The 19,793-nt window shown below is 40.5% G+C and overlaps 2 protein-coding genes across 2 annotated transcripts; one reads left to right on the top strand and one right to left on the bottom strand.

Annotated features, from left to right (window-relative positions):
* Nucleotides 1-123: 123 nt before the first annotated feature.
* LOC148724672 (cleavage stimulation factor subunit 1-like) lies at nucleotides 124-4,351 on the top strand. Its single transcript, XM_088729803.1, has 4 exons — nucleotides 124-273; nucleotides 653-733; nucleotides 1,896-1,976; nucleotides 2,280-4,351. The coding sequence occupies exons 2-4, from the start codon at nucleotides 667-669 to the stop codon at nucleotides 2,384-2,386; spliced, it is 255 nt and encodes an 84-aa protein (XP_088585929.1). The 5' UTR covers nucleotides 124-273; nucleotides 653-666; the 3' UTR covers nucleotides 2,387-4,351.
* A 5,551-nt stretch (nucleotides 4,352-9,902) lies between these two features.
* Nucleotides 9,903-18,058, bottom strand: LOC148724671 (uncharacterized). Its single transcript, XM_088729749.1, has 5 exons — nucleotides 16,898-18,058; nucleotides 15,726-16,537; nucleotide 15,690; nucleotides 14,013-15,487; nucleotides 9,903-13,401 (listed from the first exon to the last, which is right to left on the bottom strand). The coding sequence occupies exons 1-5, from the start codon at nucleotides 18,023-18,025 to the stop codon at nucleotides 13,344-13,346; spliced, it is 3,474 nt and encodes a 1,157-aa protein (XP_088585875.1). The 5' UTR covers nucleotides 18,026-18,058; the 3' UTR covers nucleotides 9,903-13,343.
* Between the last annotated feature and the right edge of the window lie 1,735 nt (nucleotides 18,059-19,793).

Genomic DNA, 19,793 nt, shown 5'->3' with positions numbered 1-19,793 from the left:
GTTGGTAGCAGAGGAGTGGAAAAACGATGGAGGCTTTGGTCTGGTCATGTAACGAATGACTTGACCCAAGCCTCTCTCGGTTTTCGCTCTGCTGCCTTTGTCACGCTGTTCACAACTTTGCATGGATTTCGTATCGTTCTACTTGCTGAAAGCCGTGAACAGGCTAATGTTGAAAATAACAAATATTTGACAAGTCAGTACTCTTTACTCTCTTGCAGTATATTGTTTCAAGTGGAAAAGATTCTCGTGTGTATCTATGGGAACTCTCTACTGGTAATAAACTCGAAACGATTAACTTTTACTTGTTTTTAGTTTGTTTTTTTATTGTGATTCTACCTTTATAATCTTTCAACCCCTGAGAGGGACTGGCTTCTAATTTCTCCTTACAGTATCGTCCTTGAATAAAATGTAAAGATTATGAGAATAATGGAAATGATCACCAATTTACTGTAAAAAGCTCCTGATTGTTAAACAAGTTCTCCTTGGCATTACCACAGGAAATATAGAGAAAACACTGTGGAGAATATAAATACTAGTGTTAGTGTGTCAATGGTGAACTTTTACAAGGAGTACAGAATGTGCCTTTACTTCAGCATCAACAGTCAGTTATACACCGACAAAGACTGTTTTAATTCGTTCAATTTTATTTTAGGAAAGGCTCTAAGCATGTACATGGGCGCCACAATGTCGAACTACAGGACACAGATTGTTTTCAACCACACCGAGGATTTTTGTGAGTCCAGTTTGATAATGTTTGTTGTTTTTTAGGATCTATATAATAAGTACTGGAAACATTCTGTAACTGACTCCAGGCGCGATAACCGCAAGTTCAGAATTAGAAATAAGGACCTCGAAGCACTGATTAAGAGCCTTGAACTTCGTGTTGATTTCCAATGAATTATCATTATTACAATGTACCACTGCTCAAAACCGTCAAACTAAAATACAAGCGAGAATATCTAGTCTAAGCGACATTAAAGGACAAAGCCGAACAATTATTGGATGTGATAAAAACACGAACGCAGGAAACGGCAAAACAACTAGACTAGAAATAACCGACGAAATGAAGCTAAGAAAGGTAGAAACCCGTGCTTACCGATTGTCCTCTCTGTACGCCTGAGTTGTTATATACGCAAGATCCAAAGACTTTGCAACGAACGCAATAAACTTCAAGAACGCAAACTTAGACGGTACACACAGACTACTAGTAAAGACGCACGAGGTTCTGAAATACGATCTGACAGAAACGTCACTAATATCTAACCTAGACAGTTACACATTCAAACAAGACAAAGAGAGAGGAGCTTATTAGATAAGAGGGGATACGAGAGAAAAGGGCTTATTAGAGAGGGCACTTACTACAAAGGGGAGATAACTAGAGAGGGGGAGTCTATAGGAGAGAGGGGAGCTTGTAAGACAGAGGGTCTTATCGCCAGAGAGGGGTACCTACAAAAGAGGGGAGATAATTACAGAGGGGGAGCTTGTTGGAGAGAGAAAGCTTTTAAGAAAAGGGGAACTTATTATTAAGGGGGAGCTTCTTAGTGAGGGGATGCTTTTTGGAGAGGGGGCAAGAGAGAGGACTTGTTGGAGTGGGTGGGGGGGGAATGATGGAAGGGGAATATCAGAGTGTGGGCTCATTAGATAGGGGGCTTATCAGAAAGGGAACTTTATGAAAAAAGGGGCCATTAGGAGAGGAGTTCCCCAGACAGGAGGCTTTTAAGCGAGGGGGGCTCGAAGAGAGGGGGCTTATGAGAGGTGGGGACTATTTAGTGTGGCTGAGAGAGAGAGCTCATTTGAGAGGGGATTCACTCAAGAAGGGCTCCTTGGAGAGGAAGGTCTTGATAGAGCGTTGCGATTCTGTTTTGCTAAATTTTCAACCTACTTAATTTTAATAGTGATTGCAGCAGACGAATCGAATAACAGTATAGCATGCTGGGACACGAGGTCGACAGAGTTGCAGAAAACTCTCAGTTCAGGTACAAATAAAATGGTTTTTTTGTTCCTGTGAAAAGTATGGTAGTAGAGGCCTCGTTTTGCGTGTCTTTGTTCATGTGTCACGCATTTAATGATAACCATCCGCAACATGGAAAACCATTTCGTTTTTTATTAAGACCACGTTATGAAACTAGTACACATGAAAAGCTCGGTCATTTCACGTGCGCCCCACATGACGTTGAAAAGACCAGCCAAGTGGAATCATCATTACGAGGGTGAAACTTAACTCTGGGACTGGGACTGAATGCGCTAATATTCCTGTGGTATACATGTCCTTTCTTTAGGTCACAACAACCATATTCGCTGCATCACCCACTCCCCCACAGGAGCAGCGTTTGTCTCGTGCAGCGATGACTTCAGAGCAAGGTTTTGGTACTGTGAGGGAGTATAAGGATTTCCTCCACCGATCGCATTGAAAGAAATAGCTTAGAATTCGTGTTCCTTAAACAAGGACCCTGACTATAAAAGGACATTTGCCCTGGGCAAGCCGTCAGTCATTTCACCCCTGACACCGAACTGTCGACATCAACCAGTCCGTGACCGTGCGATATCGGCAAAACTATTGTAACCGAAAGGTCACTTGCAGCCAGTGCATATCTCAAACTTCTACGAATTTTGCCATTTTCGTTTACGGCAAAGAAAAGATGATCGGCTCCACTTAGTTGGCTCCACGGAATGTACACCCGCTTGCGATGTCATTTCTGTAAGGAAGGCAAACGGCCAGAGGGCTAGCGGTGAGGACTAGCTTTTATAACCTTTATTATCTTTCACAAAAATCCTCTTCTCATACCGGATTTGTATTGTTGTAATAAAGTGGTTAGTTTCTTCGACGTTTTGTCTACGGGATTTCATGTGACACTTATACAAGAACTCCTCTGCAATTAAACAAGAGATCACGTTGGATAGAATTTTTATTTGAATCGCGCGCAGTTTCTCCAACGGAATATGTGGTGTTGAAATACGAATCCCGTGGGTGCTCATATAAAATAATTTCGGTCACGGATTGGAAACATGTCTGGTTGGCTGAAATCCGATGGAAAACAAATTATCATCGGCTATATTGTCTGAACGGGCCTCAAGAACTATTGAAAACCTCGACCTTTTCATAAGTAGCTAGTGAAATAGGCTTCTCGTTGCAACGCGCATCTAAAATGTTCATGCAAAAAATATCCTACATAGTGCCGTGTCAAAATACTTAGAAAACTATGTTCCTTTCAAAGGGACCTATTCTCGAAGTTCGCTCTATTTTTTTTTCCTTTTTCGAGGCTTTTTCTCACCATAACTCCAAACGTGCGATAAAAAAATTGGACCCGTTTATGTCGGTTTGGGTGGCCGCTTCGCTGGCGAGATGAGAAGCCTGAGCGAACGAGCAAGATGTAAACAAAGAGGAGTGACTTTCACTTACCATACCTCTTTGTTCAGACCATTCGAATAAGTCTAAGAGTCGTTCCATCAAAATAACATTTGCCATCGGTGTTCGACTCGCTAAATGAAGGCGTTCCTTCAACCGCTGAATTCTTGTCTTCACGCTTTCCAATCGCTCTTCCATTCCGGGCTCGACCGCCAGCTCCAGTGTATAACTGGACTCGTAGACTCTGACTCGTAGACCTCGCGCCGCTATTTTGGCTTTTTTTGATGGAAAATCCGCCATGGCAAAATAAAATGCAATTTTAAAGCTAAAGACTAGTTAGTGCGCGACCGTAGCAACCGTAAAATGGATCAGTTCGAAGTGTAAGATGAGTTATGTCGCAACATACACATACACGCAACATACACGTACACACATTTACTTACATATACACAAATGTACATATATGTACATGAAAACCACTCTCTCTGAGCATGTCACAGTACTGAGATCCTCTAGTCAATGATATCGACGGCTCAAAAAGTTGAGGCAAACGGAGGGGAGTCAGAGGGCCAGTACGACCATCTCGCGATAGAAGGAGCCGTTAGGAGCGCGAAATTCAAATTGCGATAGCCTAATTTTTTGAGTTTTGCAAATGAAGATCAGTATTTCTCCATACGTCCCTTTTTAATCGTCAATAAAAACATTTTCAAGTGGAAATCAATTGAAACAAGACAAGGATATCGGTCATCGTGTACAAATCTCTTTTTCCCCCTTCACCTTCCATTAGTTAGCCATCTTCGATTAGCCATGGAAGCAAAGATTGCGTTACAAGACGGGGGAGGAGCTATCCCTTTTATAGTCAGGGTCCTTGTTTAAACCGATCTTCAATGCAAATGTAAATCTACTGTCAAGCTCAGTTTCTGCTTAAATCTTTCAGAGATTCACCCTTCTCGTTCGGCTCTATTTAATCTGTAAGACTTTGAAATAAAATCTAGCGCCATTTAACGTGTTTGTTTTATTTATGATTAATATCAGAGCAATTTTTAATAGAGTGTAGAAAGTGAATCCGCGATTGCTTTGTTGTAACCTTACTCTGCACTGTGATTGGCCCCGAAACTCTCGCAAATCTCTCAACCAATCAGATACAAAAGTAAAAATATCGTCGATTTGGTCGCCCGCGTTTTCCCGCGCTTTTAGCGGTTTGGTCGGTTTTGCTTTGAAGTTTCTTAAAGTTATTTTCTTGCGACTACTTTGGTTTTGGTTTTACGACTCTCTCAATTGCTTTTAACATTGTTCTCTTTATTGTTACTATTACTATTATTACAACTATTTAAGTTGCGGTTCAGTATATGAACTTATGTCTTCAAAGTGTAGGTAACGTTTTGGCAAAATTGAGAAAACTGATTCATAATTCAGGTCGCACAATTGAAAGCCAAAATAATCATCTTGACGAAGATATCAGCTTTCCATCACAGCTATTGTTTAGATATTATTAAAAACTTTAGTATAATGAATTCCAAGAACAAAAAATTTCAATAATATTTTGGTTGTAAGACCTTATATCAGAAGAAAAGACATAGACCACAACAACATCAACTTGGGACTCTTCGAGCCAATCACAGACCTGAGAATGAACTTGTAAGGAAAATGATAGTGTGCTAGAGCAAAGTTCAATTGAGTGCCGAAAGTAATCCTGGCTGACTCTGTTTTTGCCTTACCTCGCTTTGTGATTGGTCCAGAAAACACGCACCAATCTCTCAACCAATCAGACGCTAAACTGAAAACAATTACGACTTGGTCTCACGCGTCTTCCCGCACTTTTGGATAATTGGTTGGGTTTTGGCTTGAGTTCTCTCAAAGGTATTCTCCTTTCTTCTGATTGGCCGTTGGGATTCCTTTGTTTCGGTTTTACGACACTCAATCCAAAAGCACTCTATCACCCATACCATTATTATTTTCTTACTATATTACATATTAGGTTCCAAATATGAACAGGGTCCAGTTGATCAAAGACCGATTACTACGAACCTAGGGTTCAATTTTAATCCATGTTTCCTTATTTCTCTTTGATAATTTTCCCTGTTCTCTGCTCTTTCCCTGCTCTTTTGATAATTTTCCCTGTTCTTTTAAGAGCTTCCGATGATCAAATTGTAGACAAAAGTAGTTAAACTGAACTTTCTTTGAAAGGTTTCAGATCTGAAATCAAATTTCACGCTAACCCTGGGTTATTTTAACCCAGCTTTGGACAAACCGGCCAAGATGTCTTCGCTTCCGCCCTTTGCCCGCTAACTTCTTGAAGTGATTTACATGTGAATTCTTTCTACAAAACTATCAACACATTTAGCTAATGGCAATTCAGAATACACACCTATCAATCTTAAAGCGATTTTTTCTTCCATAGATCGAATTGAACGTGCAAAGCGATTCAACTCGCGCAAAAGTATTTGTATAATTAGCACCTAACATATTTATGCTAATTTAGTGTTACACCTTGCCGCAAACTTTGTAATTCTTCTCCTTGACAATGGCGTCATGATGACGCCGAAACATCGGTTTTTATCGTTGGTTTTTGCTTGTCTTTGCATTTCCAAATCTTTCTTGATATAAATCGAACTGAATCACCTCATCAATTTAGAGAGAAAATTATGATAGCTGGTAAGTAGAAATGAGAATCATATCTCAGAAAAATAACAAAGTTAAAGATGTTTTGTAATCTCAAGTTTAAAGAAAACAGTGCCGTAATTTTCGCATCGTGAAAAATTCACCAAAAATTATCTGCTTTCAATTTTTCAATCGTCTGTTCGTATTTGTTCCTTCTTGGCAAACATGATACAACTTTTTTTTCACAAAGTTTCGATCCAAAATATTTCTATTTTCAGAAACGAGTGAAAAAAAATTCAATTAAAAAACTAATAAATTGTGTCTTATTCGGTGTTAATTCGGAATGTATGACTCACGAAATTAGAATCAAGAAACTGAAAAAAAATTTCCTGGAAAACAGATTGCAGAAAAAATTACGACCCTGATCAGTAAAATAATAACAACAGTAATAACAATAATCAAATCCCTAAAATATATTATAACATCTTCTGCGTTCTGTTTCCTCATTTCTGTTTCTTAAAGGAGAAACCTCCGACAGAAGAGAGAAGTTAATCACCAACGTTGAAACGCACGTAGTTCTTTTACAAGATATATTAATACAAAGCTACGCTATCTCCTTTATCATTCTTCCCTTGTTTCCCGAAACCATGGACCCCCCCCCCCCCCACAATTTCCCGCCCCCTTCCCTGGATGGTAAATTATGCCTCATTTCTTACAAACAAACCACTGCCTTACTCACAACAAAATTATTGATGCTGCTTCCAACTTCCAACTTAAGAAGAAAATAAATTTGTTTTATTTACAATAAATTTTGATTTCTGGGGTCGCGTGAGGTTGACAACGATCCTTATGTTGTAGAACTGACAATTTACATGTACTCCTATTGTCTCCTTGCTATTCGGAATTACAAAATTGACTCTTTAACCACTAAGAGGGACTAGCATTTAATTTCTCCTCACAATTTCACAGCTGAATCACACATTAAGGTCAGAGAATAAAGGAAATGATAGATAACAAAGCTCTTGATTCGTATATGTGCACGATCCTTCGCAGTAAAGCACTATTTGAGCAATAGTGAAAATCAGACCCGAAAAAAAATTTCAGGCCTGTATGGGATTCGAACCACTGACCTCTGCGATACTAGTGCAGCGCTCTACCAATTGAGCTCAATTTCAGGTCTGATTTTCACTATTGCTCAAATAGTGCTTTACTGCGAAGGATCGTGCACATATACGTTTCATAACCGCAGTTCATACATATGTTTCATATGTTTGTTGTTGTTTGAAAGCTCTTGATTGTTGACCAAATTCTCCTTGCCAGCTCGTTAGGAAATGTATGGAGAACAGTTTAGAGAATGTGCATACTATCATGATGTGAGGGTGTAAAGGGTTAGCAGGGCTTCGTTCATCAGTTGTAGGTGCAATATTCCGCATCAGCAATTTTTATGCATTAATCATCTCGCGTGAAAGAAAATTTCAAAAAACACAGGTAGAAATCTATGAAAGGAAATTCATAGTAAGGAAAATGAAAACTCGAGACTCTTCGAACATAGAGGTAATGAATTACGAGTATCCTGTTGAATTTTTTTCTATTTGGAGTTTCACCAAAAAGGTTTTGACCTTTAAAACGCTTTCACTTTCTGGCTTGCGTTGTTCTTTGTAACTCGGAAGATGTAAACGAGCCGTGCGAGTTTGGAGTCGGACGATCTTTTTTCGGACGGGCTCACGACAGCTTTCGTTATGGTTTTCCTAAGGATTATCTGGGGAGGGGGGGCATATGGTTCATATAATTATGAATATTATGACGTATATGAGAACGATCCTTCGCAGTAAAGCACTATTTGAGCAATAGTGAAAATCAGACCTGAAAAAAATTTCAGGCCTGTACGGGATTCGAATCAGGTCTGATTTTCACTATTGCTCAAATAGTGCCTTACTGCGAAGGATCGTTCTCATATATGTCTCATAACCGCAGTTCACACATATGTTTTATATGTTTGTTGTTGTTTGATTTATCATCTACGGGTTTATATCGAATTAATTTGATGGCCTGCTCCCAGTTGGCTTGTTAGCTCAATTGGTAGAGCGCTGCACTAGTATCGCAGAGGTCAGTGGTTCGAATCCCGTACAGGCCTGAAATTTTTTTCAGGTCTGATTTTCACTATTGCTCAAATAGTGCTTTACTGCGAAGGATCGTTCTCATATATGTCTCATAACCGCAGTTCACACATATGTTTCATATGTTTGTTGTTGTTTGATTTATCATCTACGGGTTTATATCGAATTAATTTGATGGCCTGCTCCCAGTTGGCTTGTTAGCTCAATTGGTAGAGCGCTGCACTAGTATCGCAGAGGTCAGTGGTTCGAATCCCGTACAGGCCTGAAATTTTTTTCAGGTCTGATTTTCACTATTGCTCAAATAGTGCTTTACTGCGAAGGATCGTTCTCATATACGTCTCATAACCGCAGTTCACACATATGTTTCATATGTTTGTTATTGTTTGATTTATCATCTACGGGTTTATATCGAATTAATTTGATGGCCTGCTCCCAGTTGGCTTGTTAGCTCAATTGGTAGAGCGCTGCACTAGTATCGCAGAGGTCAGTGGTTCGAATCCCGTACAGGCCTGAAATTTTTTTTTTTTCAGGTCTGATTTTCACTATTGCTCAAATAGTGCTTTACTGCGAAGGATCGTTCTCATATACGTCTCATAACCTCAGTTCACACATATGTTTCATATGTTTGTTGTTGTATGAATATTATGTCGGAAATTTGTCTTCTGTTTTGCTGTTACAACACATAATAACACGTGTCACGATTCGTTGTAACTTTGGTGGAGTCAATAACCCATGCGGTGCATCGCAAAATTTGAACAGGCACACCATAGTGGAGAGGTATTATTTCATGTTGTCTTAGTGTAGATTGCTCCAGGCATTCAGGAAGTTAAACAAAGCTCAATTAAAACGGCGGGTAAGTAGCAGAGGAGTGAAAAAACCTATTTTAACCCTTTAGATCGTAAAGTTGACAGGCTTCTTTCTCCTTACAATATCACCCTTTAAGGGCGTAGCCAGGGGAGGTCCTGGGGTGCCCGTGTGCCCCCCCCCCCCTTGGTAGGCCTTCTTTTAAGCAAACAACCTACAACATTCAGGTGGTGAAAATGCCATGACAATATCTTGGTCTGCCCAGTATAAACTCACTGCTCATCCCAAAACTGTAACATTAAGTAAAACATGCACGGTGTGGAGGTTGACATGACAATCTGGTAAGTAGCCTCTGTGACCCCCCCCCCCCCTCTGAAAAATCCTGGCTACGCCCCTGCCCTTAAATCAAATGTAAAGGTTAGGAGGATAATGGAAATGATCACCAATCTACTGTAAGAAACTCCTGATTGTCAAACAAATTCTCCTTGTGGTTACCATAGGAAATGTACTGAGATCAGTGTGGAGGATATAGATGTTAATACAGAGGTGTAAAGGGTAAGAAAAGGAGGGAGAGCGGTTTGAAATTTATTTATTTATTTATTTAGAAGATTTGCCGACAGGTAGGGACACTGCAACAGCTTTCCGCCAATCACTGCGGGCTCAGTAACCCATCCAACCCACCCCAGGGGAGGACAACCATCACACAGTAATCTCGTGCGTGGGAAATTAACGTCTCCTACCCCTAAGCCTGCAGGAGACGGGACCTCCATTTATTCGTCCCTATCCGAGAAGACTAGAATATTTAACCGTTTCTTGATATTAGAGAAAGGCAGCATATTCTTCTCAATTATTTTAAGATATTGAGTATTGATCTGGCCGGGGCTCGAACTCTCGACCTCCCGCACAACAGTTCAGCGCTCTATCCATTGAGCTAACCGAGAGGCGGTTGAAATTTCACTTTCATAAGCCGGGGCAAGAACAATGGAAATTCCTGAACAATCTCAGTTTATGCAGTCCGCACACGAACAACAAAGTAGTTAGGGCAAAACATTTATTTCAAAGTTATTTTTCAGATCCAGAAACCGGAGACATTGAAAAAAATATACTTTAAACACGAAGGCGCGCTATATAAGGAAGTCTTCCCTGGGAAGACCTAGGCTCATTTGTCACTCACCGTTGACGTGTGCGGGTCAAATTTAAATGCTGGTAGACGAACAAAAGGAGCTAATGAGATATCTATTGTTTACTTCCACCAGCATGGTGGGGTTCTGTCCTGGTGTACCGATTCACACGGGAATTACCATTGTTCTTTCTTTGTTTAGGAGTCGTTCGTTAGCTGTTGTGTATTGTTTGGTCTTTTGTATCGGCTCATGTGAACCGGTACACGAGGACAGAACCGCATGGTGGCATGAGGTAACGTGCGAACCACCTACTTCGGTCTCAAATTTACCGCCACAAATAAAGACAGTTTCCATTGGAGAATGGAAATACAAATCTCAAGAATTCTTGTATTGTGATGAAGACATAAAACAATTTCGAGGAATGCGCCCGCTGTTCAATGGTTTGGAGTAGCTGTAGCTCAAGCTGACTTGACTCTGAGAGTTCTACATTACGACGGTTGATTGACAAATGGTCCAGTGGGCCCTTAGGCTCCTTTTATAGCGGGCCTTCGTGTTTAAGCTCATCTTTAAATTTTCTAAAATCTTGACGAAATATCTGATCACAGGAGCTCCTACTGATTAGGAAAATGATATAAAAAAGCTTGGGAAACCTCTATTTCTCAAAGTGAGTAGACTACCAGTGGTCCCTCCTTTTCAGTAAAGTCCGTCGTGCGAGTAAAAAAAAACTCAGCGAAAAAAAGTTAATGTTAGCACGCAGCGGGAGATCGAAAGCTTTTTTCACTCGCGCAACAGACTACGCCTAAAGTGGGGGCTGCTCTTAGCCTAAACGTAAGAAACCAATATCTTTATCTGCGATCCGTGGCCAAGATTCGTCTCTTTACAGTTCGAACACTTCGGTTTTGGTTTTATGACACTCTTGACATTGCTTTTGCAATAATATTATTATTATTACTATTATCATTACTCATATTACAACTATCTAAGTAGAGGTTCAAGAAATAAACCTATGTTTTCAAAGTGTGGGTAACATTTTGACAAAATTGATAAAAACTGATTGATAGTTCAAGATTCATAGTAAAAGTCAAAATCATTTCTACGAAGTGTGTTTATAACTTAGAAATCCGGTTTCCATCACAGTATTGTTTAGACATCATTAATAATTGCCGTAAAATGAATTCCAAGAGACAAAAATACTACCAAATTTTTGGTTGTAAGACCTTATATCAGATGAAAAGACATAGGTCACAACAACCACATTCTCTGTAGCACCCACTCCCCAACAGGAGCAGCGTTTGTCTCGTGCAGTGATGACTTCAGAGCGAGGTTTTGGCACTGTGAGAGAGTTAAGAGAATTCCTCCACCGATTGCATTGAAAGAAATGGTTTAGAATTCGTGTCCCTTACAACGATCTTCAATGGAAACGTCAAGCTACACTTGATACCTCAATTTCTCCTAAAATCTTCCAGAGATTCGCCCTTCTGGATTCTTTACTTTTCATCATGATCATTAATTGGATAAATTATTTCGGCTCTGTTTTAATCTGTGAGGCTTAAAATCAAATCTATTGCCTTTTTTCGTTTTTATTTGTTTCATTTATGATCACTATCGGAGCAATTTTCATCGGAGTATGGAAAGTAAATCCGAAATTGCTTTGTTTTGGTTTACTTCCGCTCTCTGATTGGCTCAGAAAACTCGCACCAATCTCTTAACCAATCAGATACAAAAGTAAAACACATTCATGATTTGGTCGCCCGCGTTTTCCAGCGGTTTAAGCAGTTTGGTCGGTTTTGCTTTGAAGTCTCTTAAAGGTATTTTCTAGTGACTACTTCGGTTTTGGTTTTACGACACTCCATCGCTTTTAAGATTGTTATCATTATTATCATAACTATTATTACAACTTGTTAAGTTGAGGTTCAATATACGAACTTATGCCTTCAAAGTGTGGCTAACATTTTTGCAAGTTCGAGAAAATTGATTCCTACTTCAGGTCGCACGATTGGAAGCTAAAATAATCACCTCGACGGAGTGTTTTTAACCTAGAAATCCGGTTTCCATCACAGCCATCGTCTAGATATTATTACCAACTGTAGTAGAATAAACTCCAAGAACAAAAAAAAGTAATAACGTTTTGGTTGTAAGACCTTATGTCAGAAGAAAAGACATAGACAACAAGAACATCAGCTTGGGACTCTCTTCCAGCGAGTCTCAAAGCCGAGAAATAAATTTTAAGGATAATGATAATGTGATAGAGCAATGTTCAGTTGAGTGTCGAAAGTAATCCTAGCTGGCTCCAGATCTGCTTTTGCCTTACTTGGCTTTGTGATTGCTCGATAAAACTCTCGCCAATCTCTGAACCAATCAGGCGCTAAACTAAAAACAATTACGACTTGGTCGCCCGCTTTTTCCCGCGTTTTGGGATGATTGGCCGGCTTTTAATTTGAGTTCTCTCAAAGGTATTTTCCTTTCTTCTGATTGGCCGTTGTGATTCCTTTCTTCCAGTTTTACAACACTCAATTCAAAAGCACTCTATCGCCAAAACCATTAGTATTGTTATTATTATATTACAGTTTAGGTTCCAGAAATTAACAGGGTCCAGTTGTTCGAAGGCCGATTAGCACTAACCCAGCGTTAAATTTTAATGCAGGTTTCCCTATTTCATCATTCAAGAACCTTTCGGTGATAATTTTCCCTATTCTTTTTAGAGCATCCGATCATTAAATTGTAGACAAAAACAGTTAAACTGAACTTTCTTTTAAAGCTTTCAGATCTGAAATCAAATATCACGCTAACCCAGGGTTATCTTAAACCAGCTTTGAACATTCCGGCCCATATATCTTCGCCTATGTCCTTCGCTCGTTCACTCCTTGAAGTGATTTACATATGAACTCTTCATAAAAAAGTATCAACACATTATGTATCTAATAGCAGTTCAGAATACACACCTATCAATCTAAGAGTGACTTCTTTTTTTTTTTCTTACGTACTACCGAGCTGGTTCTCCTTATCAATTTAAAGAGAAAATAATGGCAGCTAGAGGGTAAAATTTAGAATCATATCCTAAAAAAATAAAAAGGCTAATGATCTTTTGTAATCTCAAATTTAAAGAACAGTGCCATAATTTTCGCATCGTGGAAAATTTACTCAACATTTTCTATTTTTTGATTTTTCAATTATCTGTTCATTTTTGTTCCTCCCCGGCAAACATAATACAACTTTTGGGCGAATGACATCGCGTGCTGGACAGCTGGGTCGTGTAAAAAAAGCACCCACAAGAGCAGTGAAAAGTAAAAAGTTTTAGTGTAAAAAAATACCAGTTTTCCTTCCAGTAAACAGGAGGGGAGGGAGAGTCAAGGATCAGTCGCTACTCGGTTTCTTGTCCCCGTCACTTTCGTCCTTCGTCAGTTCTTTTTGCCTAAAACAAAACTTTTGAGTTAAGAATGATGTGTAATGCTTTTTTTTACGTTTACATAATCTCCCAGTCGTTGTCATTAGACTTGTTATAGACATAAAAGTTAGCTTCCTCACCGTATTCACTGATTTATCGATTAATTCTTTCATTATTTATTTGTTATATTTTCGCTCAGATTGTGGTCATTGTCCTGTCAATCTTTACACCAATGGCACAATTGTAAACATCTTGCACACTTAAGAAACTACACCGAATCTTAACCTGTTTTTGTCAACCATTTAACTCCCAAGATCTGATTTTTAATTCTTCCATCTAGTTGCTGCACCTTTTCTTGTAAATTTGTGATGAGAATTTGGTGTTAGATCATGAACAACTTGTACCTGATAGGTAATTACTTGTTTGCCGGATAATGTATGGATATTATAGGGGGAAGTTAGATGTTGATCACTTCTAGGAGTTAAAGGGTTAAGAAACCGTCAACATGTGCCGTCATAAAATAAAACCTCGTAGTTGCAGACGTTTTTCTAATTAAAGAAAAAGGCAGGCTCCTGTTTATTTTCACAAGCTTAAATGGGTTATGTCGATTACAAAAAATTACTCAAAAACAAGCTTACCTTATTTTTTTCAAGTCGAATGTCACGTTGTCTCCCATCAGCACAAACGGAGCCCATTGGGCAGGTTCGGTGAAGCCGTTGCCTCTCAACCATTTGATGGCCTGGTGAAGAGATTCACTGGCACTTTCTCCAGCAGCCAGGTGTTGGTAGAAATGACTCATAAGCTGCTCTGTTGCGTCGTCTTGTATGGCCCACGATGCCACCAACACTGAACGCGCACCAGATCCTAGGAAAGCCCGAGCTATTCCAATGACTCCCTCTTGTTTAAACGTTCCACGCCCGCTGTGACAACAGCTAAGTACGACCAGTTTAGCTCGCAGCTTCACCTTTGAAATGTCGGACATTGTCAAAAGGTAGTCTTCTTCTTGTGGAATACTTTTAGTGGTGCAATTGGGGGACAGGGCAATCTCCCCTCTCTCGGCATTACCATGGGCGGCAAGATGTATCAGGCTCACTGAATGAAGTGCGTGAAGTACCGCCTGCTTTGTTGCGTGCTCTCCTAACAAAGGCTGAACACCCACGAGTCGACCAATCATCTCTGCTTCTTTTCTTGCACCCAACAATGGTGTCAATTTCGGGGTACGTCCTTTATAATGCACTCTGCCAGCCAAAGGATCACCCACTACCAGTGCACCGGACTGACTGTAATAGTCCCCCGGACTTTCCTGAATGATCCCCAGAGTCGTCAGAGAAGGGACGATGCGGATTCTGTGGGTTTCTGAAAAATACTTTCCCTCTGTCTCATCCCGCAAGGCAGCAAAAGGGACTCGGTATAAACACTTCTCAGGTACAATGATGACTTCAGGCTCTGTGAGTAAATCTCTGACAGGGGCGATAAGCTGGTCATAACACAGTTGAAGAATCATTTTGTTGCGTTTGACTTCGTCTCCTTGCGAGGTTGCTCGGCTCTCTTCTTGAGGAGATATGACGACATCGTCACCCAAAGATCGATCCTCGCAATTCTCGTTATGTAAAATGCCGAAACTGGAGGCGCTTTTTTTAAACATTTCCTCCACATCACAAACGTCTGCAGCGCTGAGGGTGCCGATTTTCATTTCGGGGCTCACTCGATAGTCAATGTCTCCATTTGCTTTTAAAACCCACAGACGAACATGCCGCTCACAATATGAAATGTACAAAACAGCGCAATTGCTCTCTTGACTCACAATGCTTTCGATCCTTGGCCGAGATGTTGAATCAGCTGAGATGTGGCTTTCAATTGAGAGTTTATATGCCATTAATTCTGCGAGGCCTCTAGCGTGTCTTAGCTCCTCCACATTAAGAGAGTCTCGCACACTTCCGGTGGCACACAGCATGCGACTGAGCAACTCGTAGGGAAAATTACCGTGCTCTTCTAAGAGACATGTTTTAAATTCATCGTTTTCTTTGAGAAAATTTCGCAACTTTTCATAAATTTCAATACTTTGACGAAGATACGCCATTGCCTCCTCAAGATTTGATTCCGATATCTTTAACTGAGCGATTCCGAAAAGGCTGTGAAAGTCAGTCATATTGTCTCCCATTTCGCTGCTCATCAAGTGCGCTTTCTCAAAGTATTTTTCCGATTCGTAGTAATTGTCAAGCGATAGGGACACGAACCCAAGGTTTACATAGATTTTACATTGTTTTGATCTAACGCCAGTATTGATGGTGATGGCAAGCCCTTTCTCGAGTAACTCTCTGGCCTTCTGGTAGTCATGAAACCGTTGTAACAGAGTTGCCAGGTTTGCGTAGCAACACAATTCCGTATTTCTGTCGCCAATTTCTATACTGATAGCGAGAGCTTTGTCAAGATTCTCCTTAGCTTCTCTATTTTTACGAAGTGATAGAAACACAGTTCCAAGGTTCTCATACCTTGTCCCTTCTCCTTCCCTATCGCCTATTTCTGTTGCGATAGCAAGAGCTTTCTCGTAATATTCTTTAGCCTTCTGAGATTCACCGAGTGATTTAAACACATTTCCAAGGTTCCCATACCATGTCCCTTGTCCTCGCCTGTCTCCAATTTCTGTTGCGATAGCAAGAGCTTTCTCGTGATATTCTTTAGCCTTCTGATATTCACCGAGTGATTCAAACACATTTCCAAGGTCCCCATACCGTGTCCCTTCTCCTTTCCTGTTGCCAATTTCTGTTGCGATGGCAAGAGCTCTCTCGTAATATTCTTTAGCCTTCTGATATTCACCGAGTGATTCAAACACAGTTCCAAGGTTCCCATAGATTGTCCCTTCTCCTTCCCTATCGCCAATTTCTGTTTTGATAGCAAGAGCTTTCTCGTCATATTCTTTAGCCTTCTGATATTCACCGAGTAATTTAAACACACTTCCAAGGTTCCCATACCATGTCCCTTCTCCTTCCCTATCGCCAATTTCTTTTTTGATAGCAAGAGCTTTCTCGAAATATTCTTTAGCCTTCTGATATTCACCGAGTGATCCAAACACAGTTCCAAGGTTCCCATTACATGCCCCTTCTCCTTCCCTGTCGCCAATTTCTGTTGCGATAGCAAGAGCTTTCTCGTAATATTCTTTAGCCTTCTGATATTCACCGAGTGATTGAAACACACTTCCAAGGTTCCCATTACATGCCCCTTCTCCTTTCCTGCTGCCAATTTCTGTTGCGATGGCAAGAGCTTTCTCGTGATATTCTTTAGCCTTCTGATATTCACCGAGTGATTGAAACACAGTTCCAAGGTTCCCATTACATGCCCCTTCTCCTTCCCTGTCGCCAATTTCTGTTGCGATAGCAAGAGCTTTCTCGTAATATTCTTTAGCCTTCTGATATTCACCGAGTGATTTAAACACAGTTCCAAGTTTCCTATTACATGCCCCTTCTCCTTCCCTATCGCCAATTTCGGTTGTGATAGCAAGAGCTTTCTCGTAATATCCTTTAGCCTTCTGATATTCACCGAGTGATTTAAACACAGTTCCAAGGTTCCCATACCATGTCCCTTCTCCTTTCCTGTTGCCAATTTCTGTTGCGATGGCAAGAGCTTTCTCGTAATATCCTTTAGCCTTCTGATATTCACCGAGTGATTGAAACACAGTTCCAAGGTTCCCATACCATGTCCCTTCTCCTTTCCTGTTGCCAATTTCTGTTGCGATGGCAAGAGCTTTCTCGTAATATCCTTTAGCCTTCTGATATTCACCGAGTGATTGAAACACAGTTCCAAGGTTTCCATACACTGTCCCTTCTCCTTCCCTATCGCCAATTTCTGTTGCGACAGCAAGAGCTTTCTCGTAATATTCTTTAGCCGTCTGATATTCACCTAGTGATTTAAACACAGTTCCAAGGTTCCCATACCATGTCCCTTCTCCTTTCCTGTTGCCAATTTCTGTTGCGATGGCAAGAGCTTTCTCGTAATATCCTTTAGCCTTCTGATATTCACCGAGTGATTGAAACACAGTTCCAAGGTTCCCATACCATGTCCCTTCTCCTTTCCTGTTGCCAATTTCTGTTGCGATGGCAAGAGCTTTCTCGTAATATCCTTTAGCCTTCTGATATTCACCGAGTGATTGAAACACAGTTCCAAGGTTCCCATACACTCTCCCTTCTCCTTCCCTATCGCCAATTTCTGTTGCGATAGCAAGAGCTTTCTCGTAATATTCTTTAGCCGTCTGATATTCACGTAGTGATTTAAACACAGTTCCAAGGTTCCCATTACATGCCTCTTCCCATTGCCTATGGCCAATTTCTGTTGCGATAGCAAGAGCTTTCTCGTAATATTCTTTAGCCTTCTGATATTTACCGAGTGATTGAAACAGGAGTCCTAGCCTTCCATAAGTCACTGCTTCTCCAATTCCGTCGCCAATTGATTTTGCGATGGCAAGTGCGCCTTCAAAAAGTTCCTTGGCTTCTGCAAGCCTACTTTGTCTTTTGTATTTGTCTCCCAGTTCAATGATTGATTCTCCGGTATTGTGGAACATGGCGATAAGTTTGTTGGTGTATCGTACTGCGTTTGTGTAACCGGAGATTGCGTAGTACGCATTGAATATTACCTCAGAGACATCCAGTCCGTTCATATCAAAGCCTAGATTGTTGAGTAAGACTAAACATTCATAACAAAAATGAGCGGCTTGTATACCACGATCAGTGTTTAGAAGATATGTGGCAACATGTAATCCTATCCTGATCTTCTGTAGGATTTCACTCGTGTTAGTCATCACGTACTCCTTTTTGTTTGACCAAATGCCTTCCTGAAATGGAAAAAAAATCAGCAGGTTAAAATACAGAAAACTTAAATAACTAAATTATATGATGACTGTTGGTAGCTATCTCTCTGCAAAAGTTTAGACAGTGCTCACTTTCCACGAATGCTTGTTAGTGCGTGTGCAACATTACTTTTCTCTCTTCGTTTTTCCATAGCTAATAAATTGTGCATAAACAACACTGATTCTTGACAAATCGCGATGCAAAATTTACGAAAACATGTAACTTTTAGACCCAACCTATGGGGGGAGGGGTGCTTAGATCAATTTTTTCCGGTACGTGCTGTTCTTCCTCAGAACCGTTCTTAATGCCCCCTCTCATAGACAATTAATTTTCTGATCCTCCACCGTTCCCCCCCCCCCGAAAAATGATATGATCTCCAAAATCCTCCATCTTCCTTTTGATGGCAAAACGATAAACAAACGATTTCAAATTGGTTCATATTAACACTGATTGCCCCCCCCCCCAGCTCCCCTCCATGCCTTTTGCTGATGTTTCATTTGCGCGCAATTCAGATAAACTGTGTCAAATGCTTCTCGGATTTAAAACTTCGCTTTTGGATTCATTGAGTTGAGTATTTGATATACGTCACTGAAAATTTTTGTATTATTTTTCGATCACGACATGGGCTTATTTTGGGCAGACAGCGAAACCTGTTAAATTTTTCTTTTATTTTCTGACAGAATAAAAACGTGAATCCTTTCAAGAAAAGTGAAAGTAATGGGCGGAAGCCATAGAACTATAAAGGTCGGCACACACAAGGGGACTAGTCTCTGCGACTAGTCCCTGCGACTAGTCCGTGCGACTAGTCCCGGAAACAAGTCTTTGAAGGGTTTACACGAGGGGACCGGTAGCAGGGACTAGTCCCTTAAGGCGTCCACACGGGGGCACTCAATTGCACAAGAACATAGGAAAATTAAGAGGCAAAAGATGTTTCTTAGTCTGAAGCGTTACGCGAAAACAATTAAAATTTGGTAACTTTTCATTGTAGCACTATTAAACATCAACGCAAACGAACTACACTTATTCAGTCGGATTATTCATGCTTTTACGTGTTCCGTTTTTTTTTATTATTATTATTTTTAACAGACACAGAGTCAAATAGGGTAAAAATTCCATCAAAACGGCTCCAAGACATCTGTATATGTTTACAAAAGTAGAAATAGTTTTTTATTCTTCAGTTGTAGAAATCTAGAAGTCAGGGAAAATTCATGGAAACTGCAATGTTTACAAATACCGGAAGTCACGCATCCTACTGACCCGTGATTGGCTTATTTACCGTTTAGTCGCAGGGACTGGTCGCACAAACAGTTCACACGAAGGGAAAAACATTTGTTTCATGCGACAAGTCCCTGCGACTGGTCGCACGAATTCAAACCAGTTTGAATTCGTGCGACCAGTCGCAGGGACCAAATTTTGGTCCCTGCGACAACAGAAATGTGTAGTTCACACGAAGGGACTAGTCGCATGAAACTGGTCGCTGGGACTAGTCGCAGGGACTAGTCCCCTCGTGTGTGCCGACCTTAAGAGAAAGACGGCTCACCTTTATAAACAAACTCGTGTCTCGTTCAGTTTCCTGGT

Source organism: Stylophora pistillata, chromosome 8 (assembly GCF_964205215.1).
Source record: "Stylophora pistillata chromosome 8, jaStyPist1.2, whole genome shotgun sequence".
Taxonomy (NCBI): domain Eukaryota; kingdom Metazoa; phylum Cnidaria; class Anthozoa; order Scleractinia; family Pocilloporidae; genus Stylophora; species Stylophora pistillata.
Note: the sequence above shows the minus strand (reverse complement) of the source record. Positions and strands in the feature narration are given on the sequence as shown.